Raw genomic sequence first — 14,955 nt, 5'->3', positions numbered from 1 at the left:
CACAAGGATACAAGAGCCATACTGCCTCCTCCCCGGGGTCCCATGATGGGCCAGCCCACCTCAGGGTTCCCCTGGGAGCCTCCACCTTAGACACAGCCTTTCACCTGTGCCAGCCAGGTCTCACCCACCCACTGCCCCAACCTCTGCTTGACTCAGGCAGTAGCAGGTCACAATTGGGAGCAGAGGGGAAACAGGGCATGTTTAAGTGGCCTTATTCCCAGAATCCCAACTCCAGAGCTGTGTCTGAAAGGTAGATGAACTACTTTGTCCGTAACATGTCAGGGGCAGGGGGAGCTGGAAGGGCAAGTCTGTTTCCAGGTGAGAAATAATGAACAACTTTTTCTTCTTTTCTTTTTTGAGACAGGGTCTCGCTCTGTCACCCAGGCTGGAGTGCAGTGGTGCGATCACGGGGCTCACTGTAGCTTCAACCTCCTGGGCTCAAGCAGTCCTCCCACCTCGTGCTCCCAGGTAGCCGAGAGCACAGTCTTGAGACTGACTATCATCCAATTAGAAATTATATATATATATAATTAGTAGAGATGGGGTTTCACCATGTTGGCCAGGCTGGCCTCGAACTCCTGACCTCAAGCGATCCACTTGCCTCAGCCTCCCAAAGTGTTGGGATTACAGGAGTGAGCCACCGCACCTGGCCAACATTTTCTTTTTAAGATGGAGAGACCAACTGGGTGCAGTGGCTCATGCCTGTAATCCCAGCACTTTGGGAGGCTGAAGTGGGAGAATTTCTTGAGCCGAGGAGTTCAAGACCAGCCTGGCCAACATAGAAGGACCCTGTCTCTACAGAAAAAAAAAAAAAATTAGCTGGGCGTGGTGGTGTAGGCCTGTAGTGCCAGCTACTTGGGAGGTGAGGCAGAAGAATTGCTTGAGTCCAGAAAGTCAAAGCTGCAGTGAACCATGATGATGCCACTGCCCTCCAGCCTGGGTGACAGAGCAAGACCCTGTCAAAAAATAAAAAATAAAAAGATGGAGAGGCCTTTAGTTTGTTGAAATGAGAAAGGGACAAAGGTAGTCAGAAGGGAAGGGTTGGAGATTTGAGGTGAGGCTACTTCTAAGCAAGTGGGAGGCAGCTATGGGGTCCTTCAGGCCTGGGCTGGGGAGGTTGGCTTGGACAGCAGGCCCCTGTGCCTTCCCCTCGGGGAGGGGGAAGGAATGGTGGGTGTAAACACAGATATGTTTGAGGGAGTGGGCAGAAGGTGACCACTCCTTGGTCTCATTTTCCTACCTCCCTAACCTGGCTAATCCTTACAGCCTTCATTGGCTGGGAGGTTTCTTTATGGACCATTTCTTTTTGTGTGTGTGGGGTACAGAGTCTCGCTCTGTTGCCCAGGCTGGAGTGCAGTGGTGTGATCTTGGCTCACTGTGACCTCTGCCTCCCAGGTTCAAGCAATTCTTCTGCCTCAGCCTCCCGAGTAGCTGGGACTACAGGCACACACCACCACACCCAGCTAAGTTTTGTATTTTTGTTAGAGACAGGGTTTCACTATGTTGGCCAGGCTGGTCTGAAACTCCTGACCTCAAGTGATCCTCCTGCCTCAGCTTCCGAAAGTGCTGGGATTACAGGTGTGAGCCAACACGCTTGGCCCCTTGTGGACCATTTCTGATCCCTCCTGGCCCCAGTGGCCCTGCTGGGTCTCTGCCAACGTTACTTAGAGCACAGGCAGTGTGAGCCCTGAGGAGGCCCCACCCCAGCTCCCACCCTGCCCTGGAGGAGCAGGCCATGCAGGCAGCCCCATGAGGTCACCCAGAGGCTGGGAATGGAGTCCAGAGCTGAGGGCACCCAGTTGAAACCCAAAATCAGAAAAGCAGAAGTGCAGGCCTGCTTTTTCCCCATCCCCATGGGTGTGGGAACCCAGGGCCCGCTCGGCTCTTTCATAGAAGCAGCCCTGTGACGGGGTAGGGTTGACAGCTGTGTTCTACAGACGAAGAAACTGAGGCCCAGAAATTTAAGCAGCTGCTTGGCGAGAAGCTGAAGTAGAGCCTAGACAAGAGCCCGAGTCTCTGGACTCCAGCTCCACTCTTCTTCCCTTTGAATCAATGGAAGCTTCTGCCCCAAGAAAACAGTCTCACCTAAAACCATTACGTTTGGAATCTCCCCCCACATCCTTGCAATAAGATTACACTGAGCCAGCCGGCTGTTCATGCCTGTAGTCCCAGTGTTTTGGGAGGCCCAGGCGGGCAGATCACTTGAGGTCAGGAGTCCGAGACCAGCCTGGCCAACACAATGAAACCCCGTCTCTACTAAAAATACAAAAATTAGCTGGGTATGGTGGCAGGCACCTGTAATCCCAGCTACTCAGGAGGCTGAGGCAGGAGAATCACTTGAGCCTTGGAGGTAGAGATTGCAGTGAGCTGAGACTGAGCCACTGCCCTCCAGCCTGGGTGACAGAGTGAGACTCCATACCAAAAAAAAAAAGATTACACTGAGCCTTGACACCTCGCCTGGGCTGCAGTCAAATCACTCAAGGAGCTTTAAAATTAAACACATGCCCCGGCCCTGGTCCAAACCACTTCCATCAGAATCAGAGGGCTGAATTAGGCACGGCTCCCCAAAGCCTACTGAGGCTTGAGGCCCAGGACCCTGTGGGGTCACCCCCGGGTCCCCTGATCCTACCCCTGGATGTACAACTCTGGGCCAGCCGGGATGGGTAAAGGGAGACCCAGTTTCTGTCCTGGAGAACATGTGATAAATAGGGGCTGGAAATTTGTAGAAATTTGTAGACCTATTTTTGAATTGTATTTTCTCTATTTCCAAAGCTGTACTAGGTAACAAGATTGAAAGCATTAGGCTTTCTAAGTATAGTTGCAAACCCAAATTTCAGTCAAGGCATAAAAATGCTATAAATGACTAATACAATTTCTTACTACATGATCAGTTTTATTCTACATATAATTCTAAAGAATTAAAGCCTTCTTTACACATATGAGTAGGCTATTTTGGGTTTTATAGTTTATTAAATAACTGTAGGTGATTCACTGCCCAGTTCTAGCTATGATCACTTCAGGTGAACCTGCAGCTAAAGGATGAGGCTTACCCATTGATAGCAGAGCACTGTGGATAGGACAGCATGGCATCCCAGCTCTGATCATGAACAATGGGATCAGAGCTAGGAGTCGGTATCTCTGCCCTTCAGCCAGCCATGGTGACAGGACATGGCCCCAACTGTGTCTCCGATATTCGAGAATTATTTGCAGGGTAGATATGAAAGAATAAATGATGTTCTTAACATCACAGCAATTGCTTAAAAGCAGTGCCTTTCATACTTCTTTTTGACTCTGACCCTCAGTCACATACACATTTTTTCATAGCAGCCCAGTACACATATTCGAAAGCTTTCTGAAATACTGTTTTGCCTTATTATGTGGGAAGCATTCTGATATTTTCTGTGTTAGCCTACTGCATTACATTTTTTTTTTTTTTTTTTTTGAGATGGAGTCTTGCTCTGTTGCCCAGGCTGGAGTGTAGTGGTGCAATCTCGGTTCACTACAACCTCCGCCTCCCTCATTCAAGCCATTCTCCTGCCTCAGCCTCCCAAGTAGCTGGGACTACAGGCACATGCCACCATGCCCAGCGAATTTTTTTGTATTTTTAGTTGAGATGAGGTCTCACCATGTTGGCCAGAGTGGTCTCAATCTACTGACCTCATGATCTGCCTGCCTTGGCCTCCCAAAGTGCTGGGATTACAGGCATGAGCCACTGTGCCTGGCTGCATTACATTTTATTTTTTAAAAAACTGAATAAGATCCACTATTTATTTTATAGTCACTAAAGAGTTGGGACAAACTGTTTGAAAATACTATTTTGAAGTATCCATGGGGTCTTACTATAGCTGGAATGATAAGAGGACCTGAAAGGGTGTTTTTAGGAATATGTTTTTGGGGAGAGAGTACATCCAGTGCCCTTCTTTTTCCCTTAAGAATAAACTTGAAAAACTTGAGAAAATGGTAGGTGAGTAATTTATATGCATGGTTTCATGTGTATATTTGAAATATTAACACATGAAAGCAGTGAAAAATAGTATCTAACATGTAATAGGAACTTAATATGTGTTAGTTTTCTTTCTGCAGGCATATCTTGGTTGTTTAATTGTAAACAATTAGCTTTAACTCTTAACTTAGCTTTTAGACTTCAAAAGTTCTATTTATCTTAACTTACTAAGACAGTTGATCAGATGAAATTTACATCTTTGATTGACATAAATAACGCAGTCTGTTTATGTTTTTGGTCAGGTACTGGTAGTTAAATCTCAAGGAGAAATTTCACGGTTGAGCATCAAAAAGGAAGTGGTCATGAAAGGAAATATCAACAATTATCTTAAATTGGGTCAAGAAGGGAAGTATCGCGTCTACCACAATCAATACTCCACCAATTCATTTGCTTTGAATGAACACCAGCACAGAGAAGATCATGATAAGAGAAGGCATCTTGCACATAACTTCTGTCTGACTCCAGCAGGAGAGTTCAAATGGAACGGTTCTGTCCATGGGTCCAAAGTTCTTACCATATCTACTCTGAGACTGACTATCACCCAATTGGAAAACAACATCCCTTCATCCTTTCTTCATCCCAATTGGGCATCACATAGGTAAAGGAAACTAAGGTTAATTTATTGCTGTAGATATATTAAATGTTTAGAAAATGATTGTTGTAGATGTGCGCTTGAAAACGTCATTACCAATGAGTTGAATGAAGTCAATGTGGTCAACAGACAGGACGTTAGAGGCATGAGTGTACTTCTAACTTACTGAACCAACACCACTATTTGGAGGATTTCTAGGAGTTAGAGTCTTTATCCCTGGAATCAGATGGAGGCCAAAGTTACAACTATTGTGCTTTTAATTTAAGGTCAATGTAGTGAAATAATTTCTTTCATTTCTTCTGAAATACAGGGCAAATTGGATCAAGGCAGTTCAGATGTGTAGCAAACCCAGAGAATTTGCATTGGCTTTAGCCGTTTTGGAGTGTGCAGTTAAACCAGCTGTGATGCTACCAATATGGCGAGAATCTTTAGGACATACCAGGTAAGTGCATTCTAAGCCTTGTAAATGATGAATATTGGACTCCCTTTTGAAATACTAGCCTATTAATAATGAAAGCTAATGTATTTAAGAGACCATATTAAAGACTTTACTTTTGGCCTCATTTTCTTCCTATATAAATTGTAAAACATGAATGAATATTATTAGTTCTTTCTTTTTTTTTTTTTTTGAGACAGAGTCTTGCACTGTTGCCTGGGCTGGTGTGCAGTGGCACAATCTCAGCTCACTGCAACCTCCACCTCTTGAGTTCAAATGATTCTCCTGCCTCAGCCTCCAAAGTAGCTAGGATTATAGGTGCCCGCCACCACGTCCGGCTAATTTTTTGTCTGTCACCCAGGCTGGAGTGCAGTGGTGCCATCACAGCTCACTGCAGCCCTGACCTCCCTGAGCTAAGGTTGTCCTCTTACCTCAGCCTCCCAAATAGTTGGGACTACAGACGCATTCCACTATGCCTACCTAATTTTTGTATTTTTTGTAGACACAGGGTCTCATTATGTTGCCCAGGCTGTTCTCTAACTCTAGGCTCAAGCGACCTGCCTGCCTCAGCCTACCAAACTGTTGGGATTATAGTCATGATACATTTCTGATAACAGAGCAATTAGTGCAATGGTTGCTATAACATTTTAGAGAATGGTTTGACAAAAACAAAGTTAAAAATGCAATTTGACTCCTTCCTGATACTGTAGAGAAACTTTTACCCTGTGTACATGAGAAGATATTGTAGCAGAGTGTTCCTTAGAATATTATTTCATAATGGCGAAATTTGGAAATAATTCCTAAGTACTCATAATCAGGCATGTTTAAATTGTGTTATTTCATAATGGACTGTTACGTAGCAGTGAAAAACACACTAGAGCAACAAGTGTCGAGACTGAATCTCGTAAGTTTACAATAGAATGAAAACATCTGGAGAGGGTGGGAGAGGCACAAGGGTTGAAAAATTACCTACTGCGTACAGTGTTTACTATACGGGTAATGAGTAACTAGAAACCCAGTTCCCCCCAGTGCACATAGACTCCTTGAATCTAAGATAAAATAAAAATTTTAAAAAAGAGAAAACAGTTTCATCACTAAAAACACATAAGGAAAAATGTATATACTACATACATATGTGTAGAGTTTAAAAGCGTGTGTGATGACACAATGTTACAGTATTGTTTAGGGATATAGACATTTGTAAAATTTTAAAGAAATGCAAGGGCTATATGCTTGAAATGTAAGAAATATACTTCTAAATAAATAGTGCTCAAATGTAAATCATAATGAAAACCAGAAAACATTTTGATCTGGATGTTCATGAAAGTACTACATATATTGAAATTTGTGAGATGCAATTAGACTTCCTAGGAGAAGTTGCTAGCCGTTAATGCTTATGTTAGAAAAGAAAAACTGCAAATTAATTAGCTAGGGGTACATCTCAAGGAACCAACCTAAAGAAAGAAAATATTAAAGATGAGCAAACGTGATGAAATAGAAAAGAAATATACCTTAGATCCCATTATGTTTTATAAGCCTCTGATAAGATTATCAAGGGGGGAAAAAATAATACAGCACAAATAACCAATATCAAGAATTAAAAAAAGAGGTATACTAACCAATATTTCTGATTCTCTTTTACTAGAACTTAGAATTTTAAAGCCTTCACAGGGTCCACTAATATAGTATTCAGGTTTCCTACATCCACAAAGACAGGGGTCCACCTAGAAGGAGTGAAGCAAGATGGTGGAATAGAAGTCCCCACCCGATTGTGCGCCACCTTCCATCCCCACCGCCACAGAAAGGGGCCCACCGAGCTCCCTTTGGGTGGGGGAAGGGTTGGGAAGGATGCCACAGTGATCTCAGTCCTTAGTAGGGCAGAAGCCACACTCAGGCAGGAGAAGGATTTCTGTTGTTTATCACTGCACCTGTCATTAAGGTGATGGCAGGACCAGATGATTTCATAAGGTTTTTCTTAAGTTTCGGGAACCAGATAGTTCTTTCTAAACTTTTCTACCAGAATAGAAAAAGGAGGAAATTTTACAGATTATTGTTTCTGTTAGTGTGAAGCTGTTAGAAAACTTGATAAATAGAAATAGACAAATAGAAAATTATGGCCCTGTCTCATTTATTAATATTTATTATAATAATTAATAGCAATAGGTATGTCTATAAGAAATCTCAAAACATTGGGATGCAGATATATTCAGGAGTAAATTTAAAGAATAAGAAACCATGCTAAACTGGCTTCACCTTAGACACCAATCTCCAATACTAGGAGATTACTAATACCCTACTATTTTAAGAAGTCAAAGAAAGGCTGGACCTGGTGGCTCATGCCTGTAATCCCAGCACTTTGGGTGGCCAAGGTGATTGGATCACTTGAGCCCAGGAGTTTAAGACCAGCTTGGTCAACATGGTGAAACCCCATCTCTACTAAAAATACAAAAATTAGTGGGGCAAGTGGTGCACGCCTGTAGTCCCAGCTACTAGGAGGCTGAGACAGGAGACTCGCTTGAACCCGGGAGGCAGAGGTTGCAATGAGCTGAGATCGCACTACTGCACTCCAGCCTGGGCAACAGAGCAAGACACTGTCTCAAAAAGCAAAAAGTCAAAGAAAGGAAACCTTTTGATCATCTCATTAGATGCCAAGAAGATATTTTTGTCTAAGTTCATTATGATTTATTGTTTTTTTTTTAATTTTGAATTTTTTTTGGCTGGGCATGGTGGCTCATGCCTATAATCCCAGCACTTTGGGAGGCCAAGGTGGGTGGATCGCCTGAGGTCAGGAGTTTGAGACCCACCTGGCCAACATGGCGAAATCCCATCTCTAATAAAAATAAAAAACTTAGCCGGATATGGTGGCACACGCCTATAGTCCCAGCTACTTGGGAGGCTGAGGCAGGAGAATCACTTGAACCTGGGAGGCAGAGGTTGCAGTGAGCCGAGGTCATGCTACTGCACTCCAGCCTGGGCGACAGAGTGAGACTCTGTCTCAAAACAAAGCAAAACAAAAAATGACTACTAGGAAATTTCTATTTATATAGCTTGCATTCTATTTCTGATGGACAGCCCTCTCCAGGAAGTCTCAGCCCTTCAGAGGGAAGGGGGACAGTTCCCCTTTGGGTAAAGCTATTTCATAGTGCTGAAAACATGGTGATCCCCTCTCTAGTATACAGGTGTGGATTCAGTAGATGCTTGATAATTCAATTCTTATTTGGTACTATTATTGACAAAGGAAAATGATAAAGGAAATATGTTTCTCTCCCCCCATCTTTTAGCTTTCTCCCTTTGTCTCATAACCATGTCCACCAACGAGAATGCTAATACACCAGCTCCCCATCTTCACAGATTCAAGAACAAGGGAAAAGACAGTACAGTGAGTACATTCTGTTGCTTTCCTGTGGTGGTGTTTAAATGGGAGGACATTTGGAAAGGGGTGAAAACTTAGGGATTTTTAAAAAATGCCCTCACTTAGCAACAAAAACTGATATGATAGGTGAAACGGCATGTTATCTTTTCTCAAGGAAATGAGGCGTCGCAGAATAGAGGTCAGTGTGGAGCTGAGGAAAGCTAAGAAGGATGACCAGATGCTGAAGAGGAGAAACGTAAGCTCATTTCCTGGTGTTGCTACTTCTCTGCTGCAGGAAAACCGCAACAACCAGGTAAACCATGTATTTTAGTGTATGAGTTATGTGAAATCCAGAAAATCAGTAGGAACTTTTCTTAGAAATTCAAGTAAACTTAACATTTCTAGTCTTATGGTTGTAACTATCTGTGAAGATCTTTTTCTCTGTTCGCAATTAGTAATTGTCTTCTTTCCTGCCTTCCATAATCCACTGAAGCTGATTTAGGATCTTCCTTTAGCTCTGACCTTCCTTCAGACTTCCCTGCATTTCTAGCTGCTAGCTGGGTACCTTGACCTGACCACTGTGTCCAGAGCCAACCAGTTTCTGGTTTATTTCTTTTTTCTTTTTCCTACATGGAGTCTTGCTCTGTTGCCCAGGCTGGAGTGCAGTGGCACAATCTTGGCTCACTGTAGCCTCCGCCTCCTAGTTTCAAGCAATTCTCCTGACTCAGACTCCCAAGTAGCTGGGATAACAGGTACGCACCACCACGCTTGGCTAATTTTTGTATTTTTAGTAGAGACAGCGTTTCACCATGTTGGCCAGGCTGGTCTTGAACTCCTGACCTTGTTATCTGCCCACCTGGGCCTCCTGAAGTGCTGAAATTACAGGTGTGAGCCACCACGTCCAGCCCATTTCTGGTTTATTTCTGCTATTTTTGTTAGTCTCTATTTTTTTTTTGTATTTGTCATCAGCTTTGTTCAGGACTTTCCTCCTGAAATATTTACAGTAGCCTCCTAATTTATCATTTCCTTCTTTCTGTGCCCTGTCTCTAAAAATAAAAATCCATACTCTGACCAGGCACGGTGGCTCACACCTGTAATCCCAGCATTTTGGGAGGCCAAGGTGGGTAGATCATCTGAAGTCAGGAGTTTGAGACCAGCCTGGCCAACGTGGTGAAACCCTATCTCTACTAAAGATACAAAAAAATTAGCTGGGCGTGGTGGTGGGTGCCTGTAATCCCAGTTACTTGGGAAGTTGAGGCAGGAGAATCGCTTGAACCTGGGAGGCGGAGGTTGCAGTGAGCCAAGATTGCACCACTGCACTCCAGCCTGGGCAACAAGCGCAAAACTCTGTCTAAATAATCATCATCATCATCATCATTATCATCATCATCATCCATACTCCATGAAGGCCTTCCACAAAGTAGACCTATCTTAGATTCTCAAATTTATCTTTCATCTTCCAAAGATAACTGGGCACTTTCTTACTTCTTTTTCTCACAATATGCTCAATATGCTTCCTTTTTTTTTTTTTTTTTCTTTTTTTTGAGACAAAGCCTCACTCTGTCATTGAGGCTGGAGTGCAATGGTGCCATCTTGGCTCACTGTAACCTCTGCCTCCTGGATGCAAGTAATACTCGTGCCTCAACCTCCCGATTAGCTGGGATTATAGGCACGCACCACCATGCCCAATTAATTTTCTTTTTTTTTTAGTAGAGACGGGGTTTCGCTATGTTGGCCAGGCTGGTGTCAAGCTCCTGACCTCAGGTGATCCGCCCACCTCGGCCTCCCAAAATTCTGGGATTACAGGTATGAACCACTGCGCGCAGCCACATTATGCTTCCTTTAGCCCTTTAGCACTCCACATTTATCTTTTTTTTTTTTTTTATTAATACTACCTATGTTCTATTTCTAGGATACTAACACTAATAGAGGTGAGTAATACTCAAAGCTCATCTTCTCCTTATAGTACTCCTTAGCCTAGCAGGAAAGACACTCCTTTCCCAGGATTCTCTAGTGCCCTGGTTCTGTACCCAAAATGGGGAGTAAATGCTGTGTAGCCCATCTATTTACCATTTGTTTTATGCTGTTTGTCTGCTTGTCACATTTCCTCTGTGAGGCATCAGGCTCCTGGAGAGACAGGGGTACTGTCTTTTTAAATTACGGGTAGCACTGGTTCTCAAACCTCCTTTCTACTGTGATTCACAACATAAAACATTTTTTTTTTATAGGGTGCAGGGGATGGGTCTTGCTCTGCTGCCCAGGCTGGAGTGCAGTGACGTGATCTCAGCTCACTGCAGCCTCTGCCTCCTGGATTCAAGCGATTCTCCTGCCACCTCCTCCTGAGTAGCTGGGATTACAGGGGCCCGCCACCATGCCTGGCTAATTTTTGCATTTGTAGTAGAGATGGGGATTCACCATGTTTCCCAGTCTGGTCTCGAATGCCTGACCTCAGGTGATCCACCCACCTCGGCCTCCCAAAGTGCTGGGATTACAGGTGTGAGCCACCGAGCCTGGCCACACATAACACATTTATGTCCGTGGGCATACATAGATTATAAAATTAGATATGAAAATCCTCAGAATGTTGCTTATAACTTCATGTCTTTCTCTCTCAAAGTATATCTGAATGCAAGTGATTCAGATTAATGTAGGAATAATCTTCAGTTTGCTCTGTTTTTTTTTTTTTTTTTTTTTTGAGACAAGATCTTGCATGGTGACAGGTGCACACCACCGTGCCTGGATAATTTTTTGTTAATTTTTTTTGTAGGGTGGGGAGGTCTCATTATGTTGCTCAGGCTGGTCTCGAACTCCTGAGCTCAACCCATCCTCCCTCCTGAGCCTCCCAAAGTGCTAGGATTACAGGTGTGAGCCACCGTGCCTGGCCTTCTAGTTCGTTTTTTAAATTGTTCAAAGCTGCCTTTTTTAGCAACAAAACACCTGGATATTCCATAACTTGAGACTCCAGTGAGTCCTGACACCAAGTTTGGAAACTGTTCTACATATAAAATAATGAATATTTAACAGGCAAAATTAAATGTAGGGCTAAATTTTTAGTAGCTGGCTATAAGCCCAACAATGTTTATACTTGCCTTCACAGTGGTAAGTGTAGATTTTATTGTTTGTATTTAATCTTAATGATAAGGTGCAAAATTTCATTTTTCTTCTAGGGCACTGTAAATTGGTCTGTTGATGACATTGTCAAAGGTGTAAATAGCAGCAATGTGGAAAATCAACTCCAAGCTACTCCAGCTGCCAGGTAAGTCTGTCTGCGATAGCATGGGTAACCTAACAAATTCGTGTTTTTAGATTTTTTGGGGGTAGGCAGGGATGGACAGACAGATAGCGTAAGGAAAGATTAGGTCAGCCAGCCATAAGCCAAATAGTTTCTTATTTATTAATTTTTTTGAGAGGGCAGCCTTGCTATTCCCAGGCTGGTCCCGAATGCCTGGGTTCAAGCAATCCTCTCACCTCAGCCTCCTGAAGTGCTGGGATTACAGGTGTGTGCCATTGCACCTGCCCATAAAGTTTTTATCAAAGTAATGTTTCAAGTCACTGGCAGGGAAAGGAAGAAATAAATAGTAAGTGGGATTGAGACATGTATTTAGAATGATAGATCCATTTAGGAGGTAAGTATAATTTGACCTTTGCCTCCCATCATACACAGATAGTTATGATATAATAGAAAGGATTAATAATTTTTATAGCTTGACAGAACAAATTTCAATGGTAAATGATTAAAAAGTTCTAGGCTGGGCGCGGTGACTCATGCCTATAATCCCAGCACTTTGCGAGGCCAAAGGGTGGGTTACTTGAGCCCAGGAGTTTGAGACCAGCCTGGGCAACCTGGTGAGACCCTGTCTCTATGAAAAATAAAAAAAATTATCCGGGTGTGGTGGTACACACTTGTAGTCCCAGCTACTAAGGAGGCTGAGGTGGGAGGATCACTTGAGCCCAGGAGGTCGAGGCTGCAGTGAGCTGTGATCGTGGCACTGCACTCTAGCCTGGGTGGAGTGAGATCCTGTCTCAAAAAAGCAAAAAGTGCTTAACCACAACTATCAGGGAGAACAAATTCAATTAATAATGAGAGTATAACTCTGTCAGATTGTCAAAAGTTTTTTAAAAAAGTGACAAGATCTGTAGAAGATTTCTGCAGGGCTGCAGAGGAGGGTAATCAACATTAATTTTTGGAAAAATGATAGTTAATTATACCACATACATAGTACTGTACATGTAATCTGTTCAGCTTCTCTCAGGTTCCAGAATGTCTCAGCATTTGGTGATTTACTTAAAAGGTTGTCTGAAGTTCTAAACTCTTGAATTGTATTTTAAATTGGTTTTTACACAAACTCCTTTTCTTAATCACTTTCAACTTTTTTCTTTTTGTTCCCCTTTAGGAAACTACTTTCTGGAGGAAAACAGCCCTCCATAGACAGCATAATCTGGGCTGGTTTGATTCCAAAATTTGTGTCCTTCTTGGGCAGAACTGATTGTAGTCCCATTCAGTTTGAGTCTGCTTGGGCACTCACAAACATTGCGTCTGGGACATCAGAACAGACCAAGGCTGTGGTAGATGGAGGTGCCATCCCAGCATTCATCTCTCTGTTGGCATCTCCCCATGCTCACATCAGTGAACAAGCCGTCTGGGCTCTAGGAAACATTGCAGGTACTTGGACTTGAAGTTCTTTTGACTGAATGTATCTAAGCGTAATGAGTTGGAAGAAAGGCCTTGTTATAAATAATAGCGACTTTGTCAAGTTTTGAGCTTGCTTTCAAGTCGTTATTAGGAATGAAAGTGTTGTCTTTACAAAGGCAGCAGAGGGGCATCTAAGTACGTTTGGGAGTTTTTGCTGGTGCATTCAGTCACTGAACGTTGATGGTGTTGGACAAGGTAATAAAATTAATCTTGCCTTTTTTTTCAGGTGACGGCTCAGTGTTCCGAGACTTGGTTATTAAGTATGGTGCAGTTGACCCACTGCTGGCTCTCCTTGCGGTTCCTGATATGTCATCTTTAGCAGTAAGTTACTACCATGAATAAAGTTACTCACTTCTTCATTCTAATTTCCCCCATCTTCTCAAAAGACAGAACCTCTCATTGCCTATTTTTTTTCCCTTAGTGTGGCTACTTACATAATCTTACCTGGACACTTTCAAATCTTTGCCGCAACAAGAATCCTGCACCCCCAATAGATGCTGTTGAGCAGATTCTTCCTACCTTAGTTCGGCTCCTGCATCATGATGACCCAGAAGTATTAGCGGATACCTGCTGGGCTATTTCCTACCTTACTGACGGTCCGAATGAACGAATTGACATGGTTGTGAAAACAGGAGTTGTGCCCCAACTTGTGAAGCTTCTAGGAGCTTCTGAATTGCCAATTGTGGTAAATTATTTACTTGTAGATTAGGACATAAGTATAAGAAGCATGGTCAGGGCTGGGCGCGGTGGCTCACGCCTGTATAATCCCGTATAATCCCAGCACTTTGGGAGACTGAGGCAGGTGGATCAGCTGAGGTCAGGAGTTCGAGACCAGCCTGGCCAACATGGTGAAACCCCATCTCTACTAAAAATACAAAGAAATTAACTGGACGTGGTGGCGTGCACTTTAATCCCAAGGCAGGAGAATTGCTTGAACCCGGGAGGCGGAGGCTGCAGTGAGCCGAGATCATGCCATTGCACTCCTGCCTGGGTACAGAATTTCTGAAGTGCTGAGAAAAAATAAGGTAACCAGCATCAACAATTTTTCCTTTTCAGACTCCTGCCTTAAGAGCCATAGGGAATATTGTCACTGGTACAGATGAACAGACTCAGGTTGTGACTGATGCAGGAGTACTCGCTGTCTTTCCCAGCCTGCTCACCAACCCCAAAACTAACATTCAGAAGGAAGCTACATGGACAATGTCAAACATCACAGCTGGCCGTCAGGACCAGATACAGCAAGTTGTGAATCATGGATTAGTCCCATTCCATTCCTTGTTAGTGTTCTCTCTAAGGTAATGAAGTCTTAGGATTTAATCAAGTTATTTTTTAGTATTTATAGAAAGCTGTGCTTGATAAGCTTCTTCATGTGCAAGAATCTTGGGTTCTACTTGGAGTCCTTTGCTGAAAGATACCCAGGAACCCCTTTCACTTAAGGTTGGATAGAACCTTGGTCCTTTCAGTCATTGTTTTTGTGAAAAAGTACTCTTGGAATCTTATTTGTGCGACTGTTCTGAAATAAAACCATTTCCTTATGTTGAATAGGCAGATTTTAAGACAAAAAAGGAGGCTGTATGGGCCGTGACCAACTATACTAGTGGTGGAACAGTTGAGCAGATTGTGTACCTCGTTCACTGTGGCATAATAGAACCGTTGATGAACCTCTTAACTGCAAAAGATACCAAGATTATTCTATTATCCTGGATGCCATTTCAAATATCTTTCATGTAAGTCCTATCTAGGTGGCTTTGTTTGAATTTGGACTTGATAATAATCAGTTTACTATTTAGACCTGGGAGAGGGCAGCTGTTGTAAGTTTACTCACTAGTAAGCCAAAGATTCGGAAAGCCTGTTTAGGTGGGCCACACCTTTGATTAAA

General features: G+C 43.2%; 1 protein-coding gene across 1 annotated transcript; it reads left to right on the top strand.

The window, feature by feature from the left end:
* The first annotated feature begins 4,245 nt into the window (after positions 1-4,245).
* LOC117087929 (importin subunit alpha-1-like) lies at positions 4,246-14,934 on the top strand. The gene is given in 11 exon segments (XM_033218745.1): positions 4,246-4,601; positions 4,906-5,037; positions 8,313-8,410; positions 8,559-8,696; positions 11,551-11,639; positions 12,778-13,046; positions 13,303-13,397; positions 13,498-13,761; positions 14,133-14,342; positions 14,345-14,371; positions 14,622-14,934. Coding segments are annotated over 9 exon segments (1,353 nt in total). The 5' UTR covers positions 4,246-4,601; positions 4,906-5,037; positions 8,313-8,335; the 3' UTR covers positions 14,808-14,934.
* The last annotated feature ends 21 nt before the right edge of the window (positions 14,935-14,955 follow it).

This window comes from Trachypithecus francoisi, unplaced genomic scaffold, assembly GCF_009764315.1.
Source record: "Trachypithecus francoisi isolate TF-2019V2 unplaced genomic scaffold, Tfra_2.0 Contig00705, whole genome shotgun sequence".
NCBI lineage: Eukaryota > Metazoa > Chordata > Mammalia > Primates > Cercopithecidae > Trachypithecus > Trachypithecus francoisi.
This window is presented reverse-complemented; position numbering and strand designations above follow the sequence as displayed.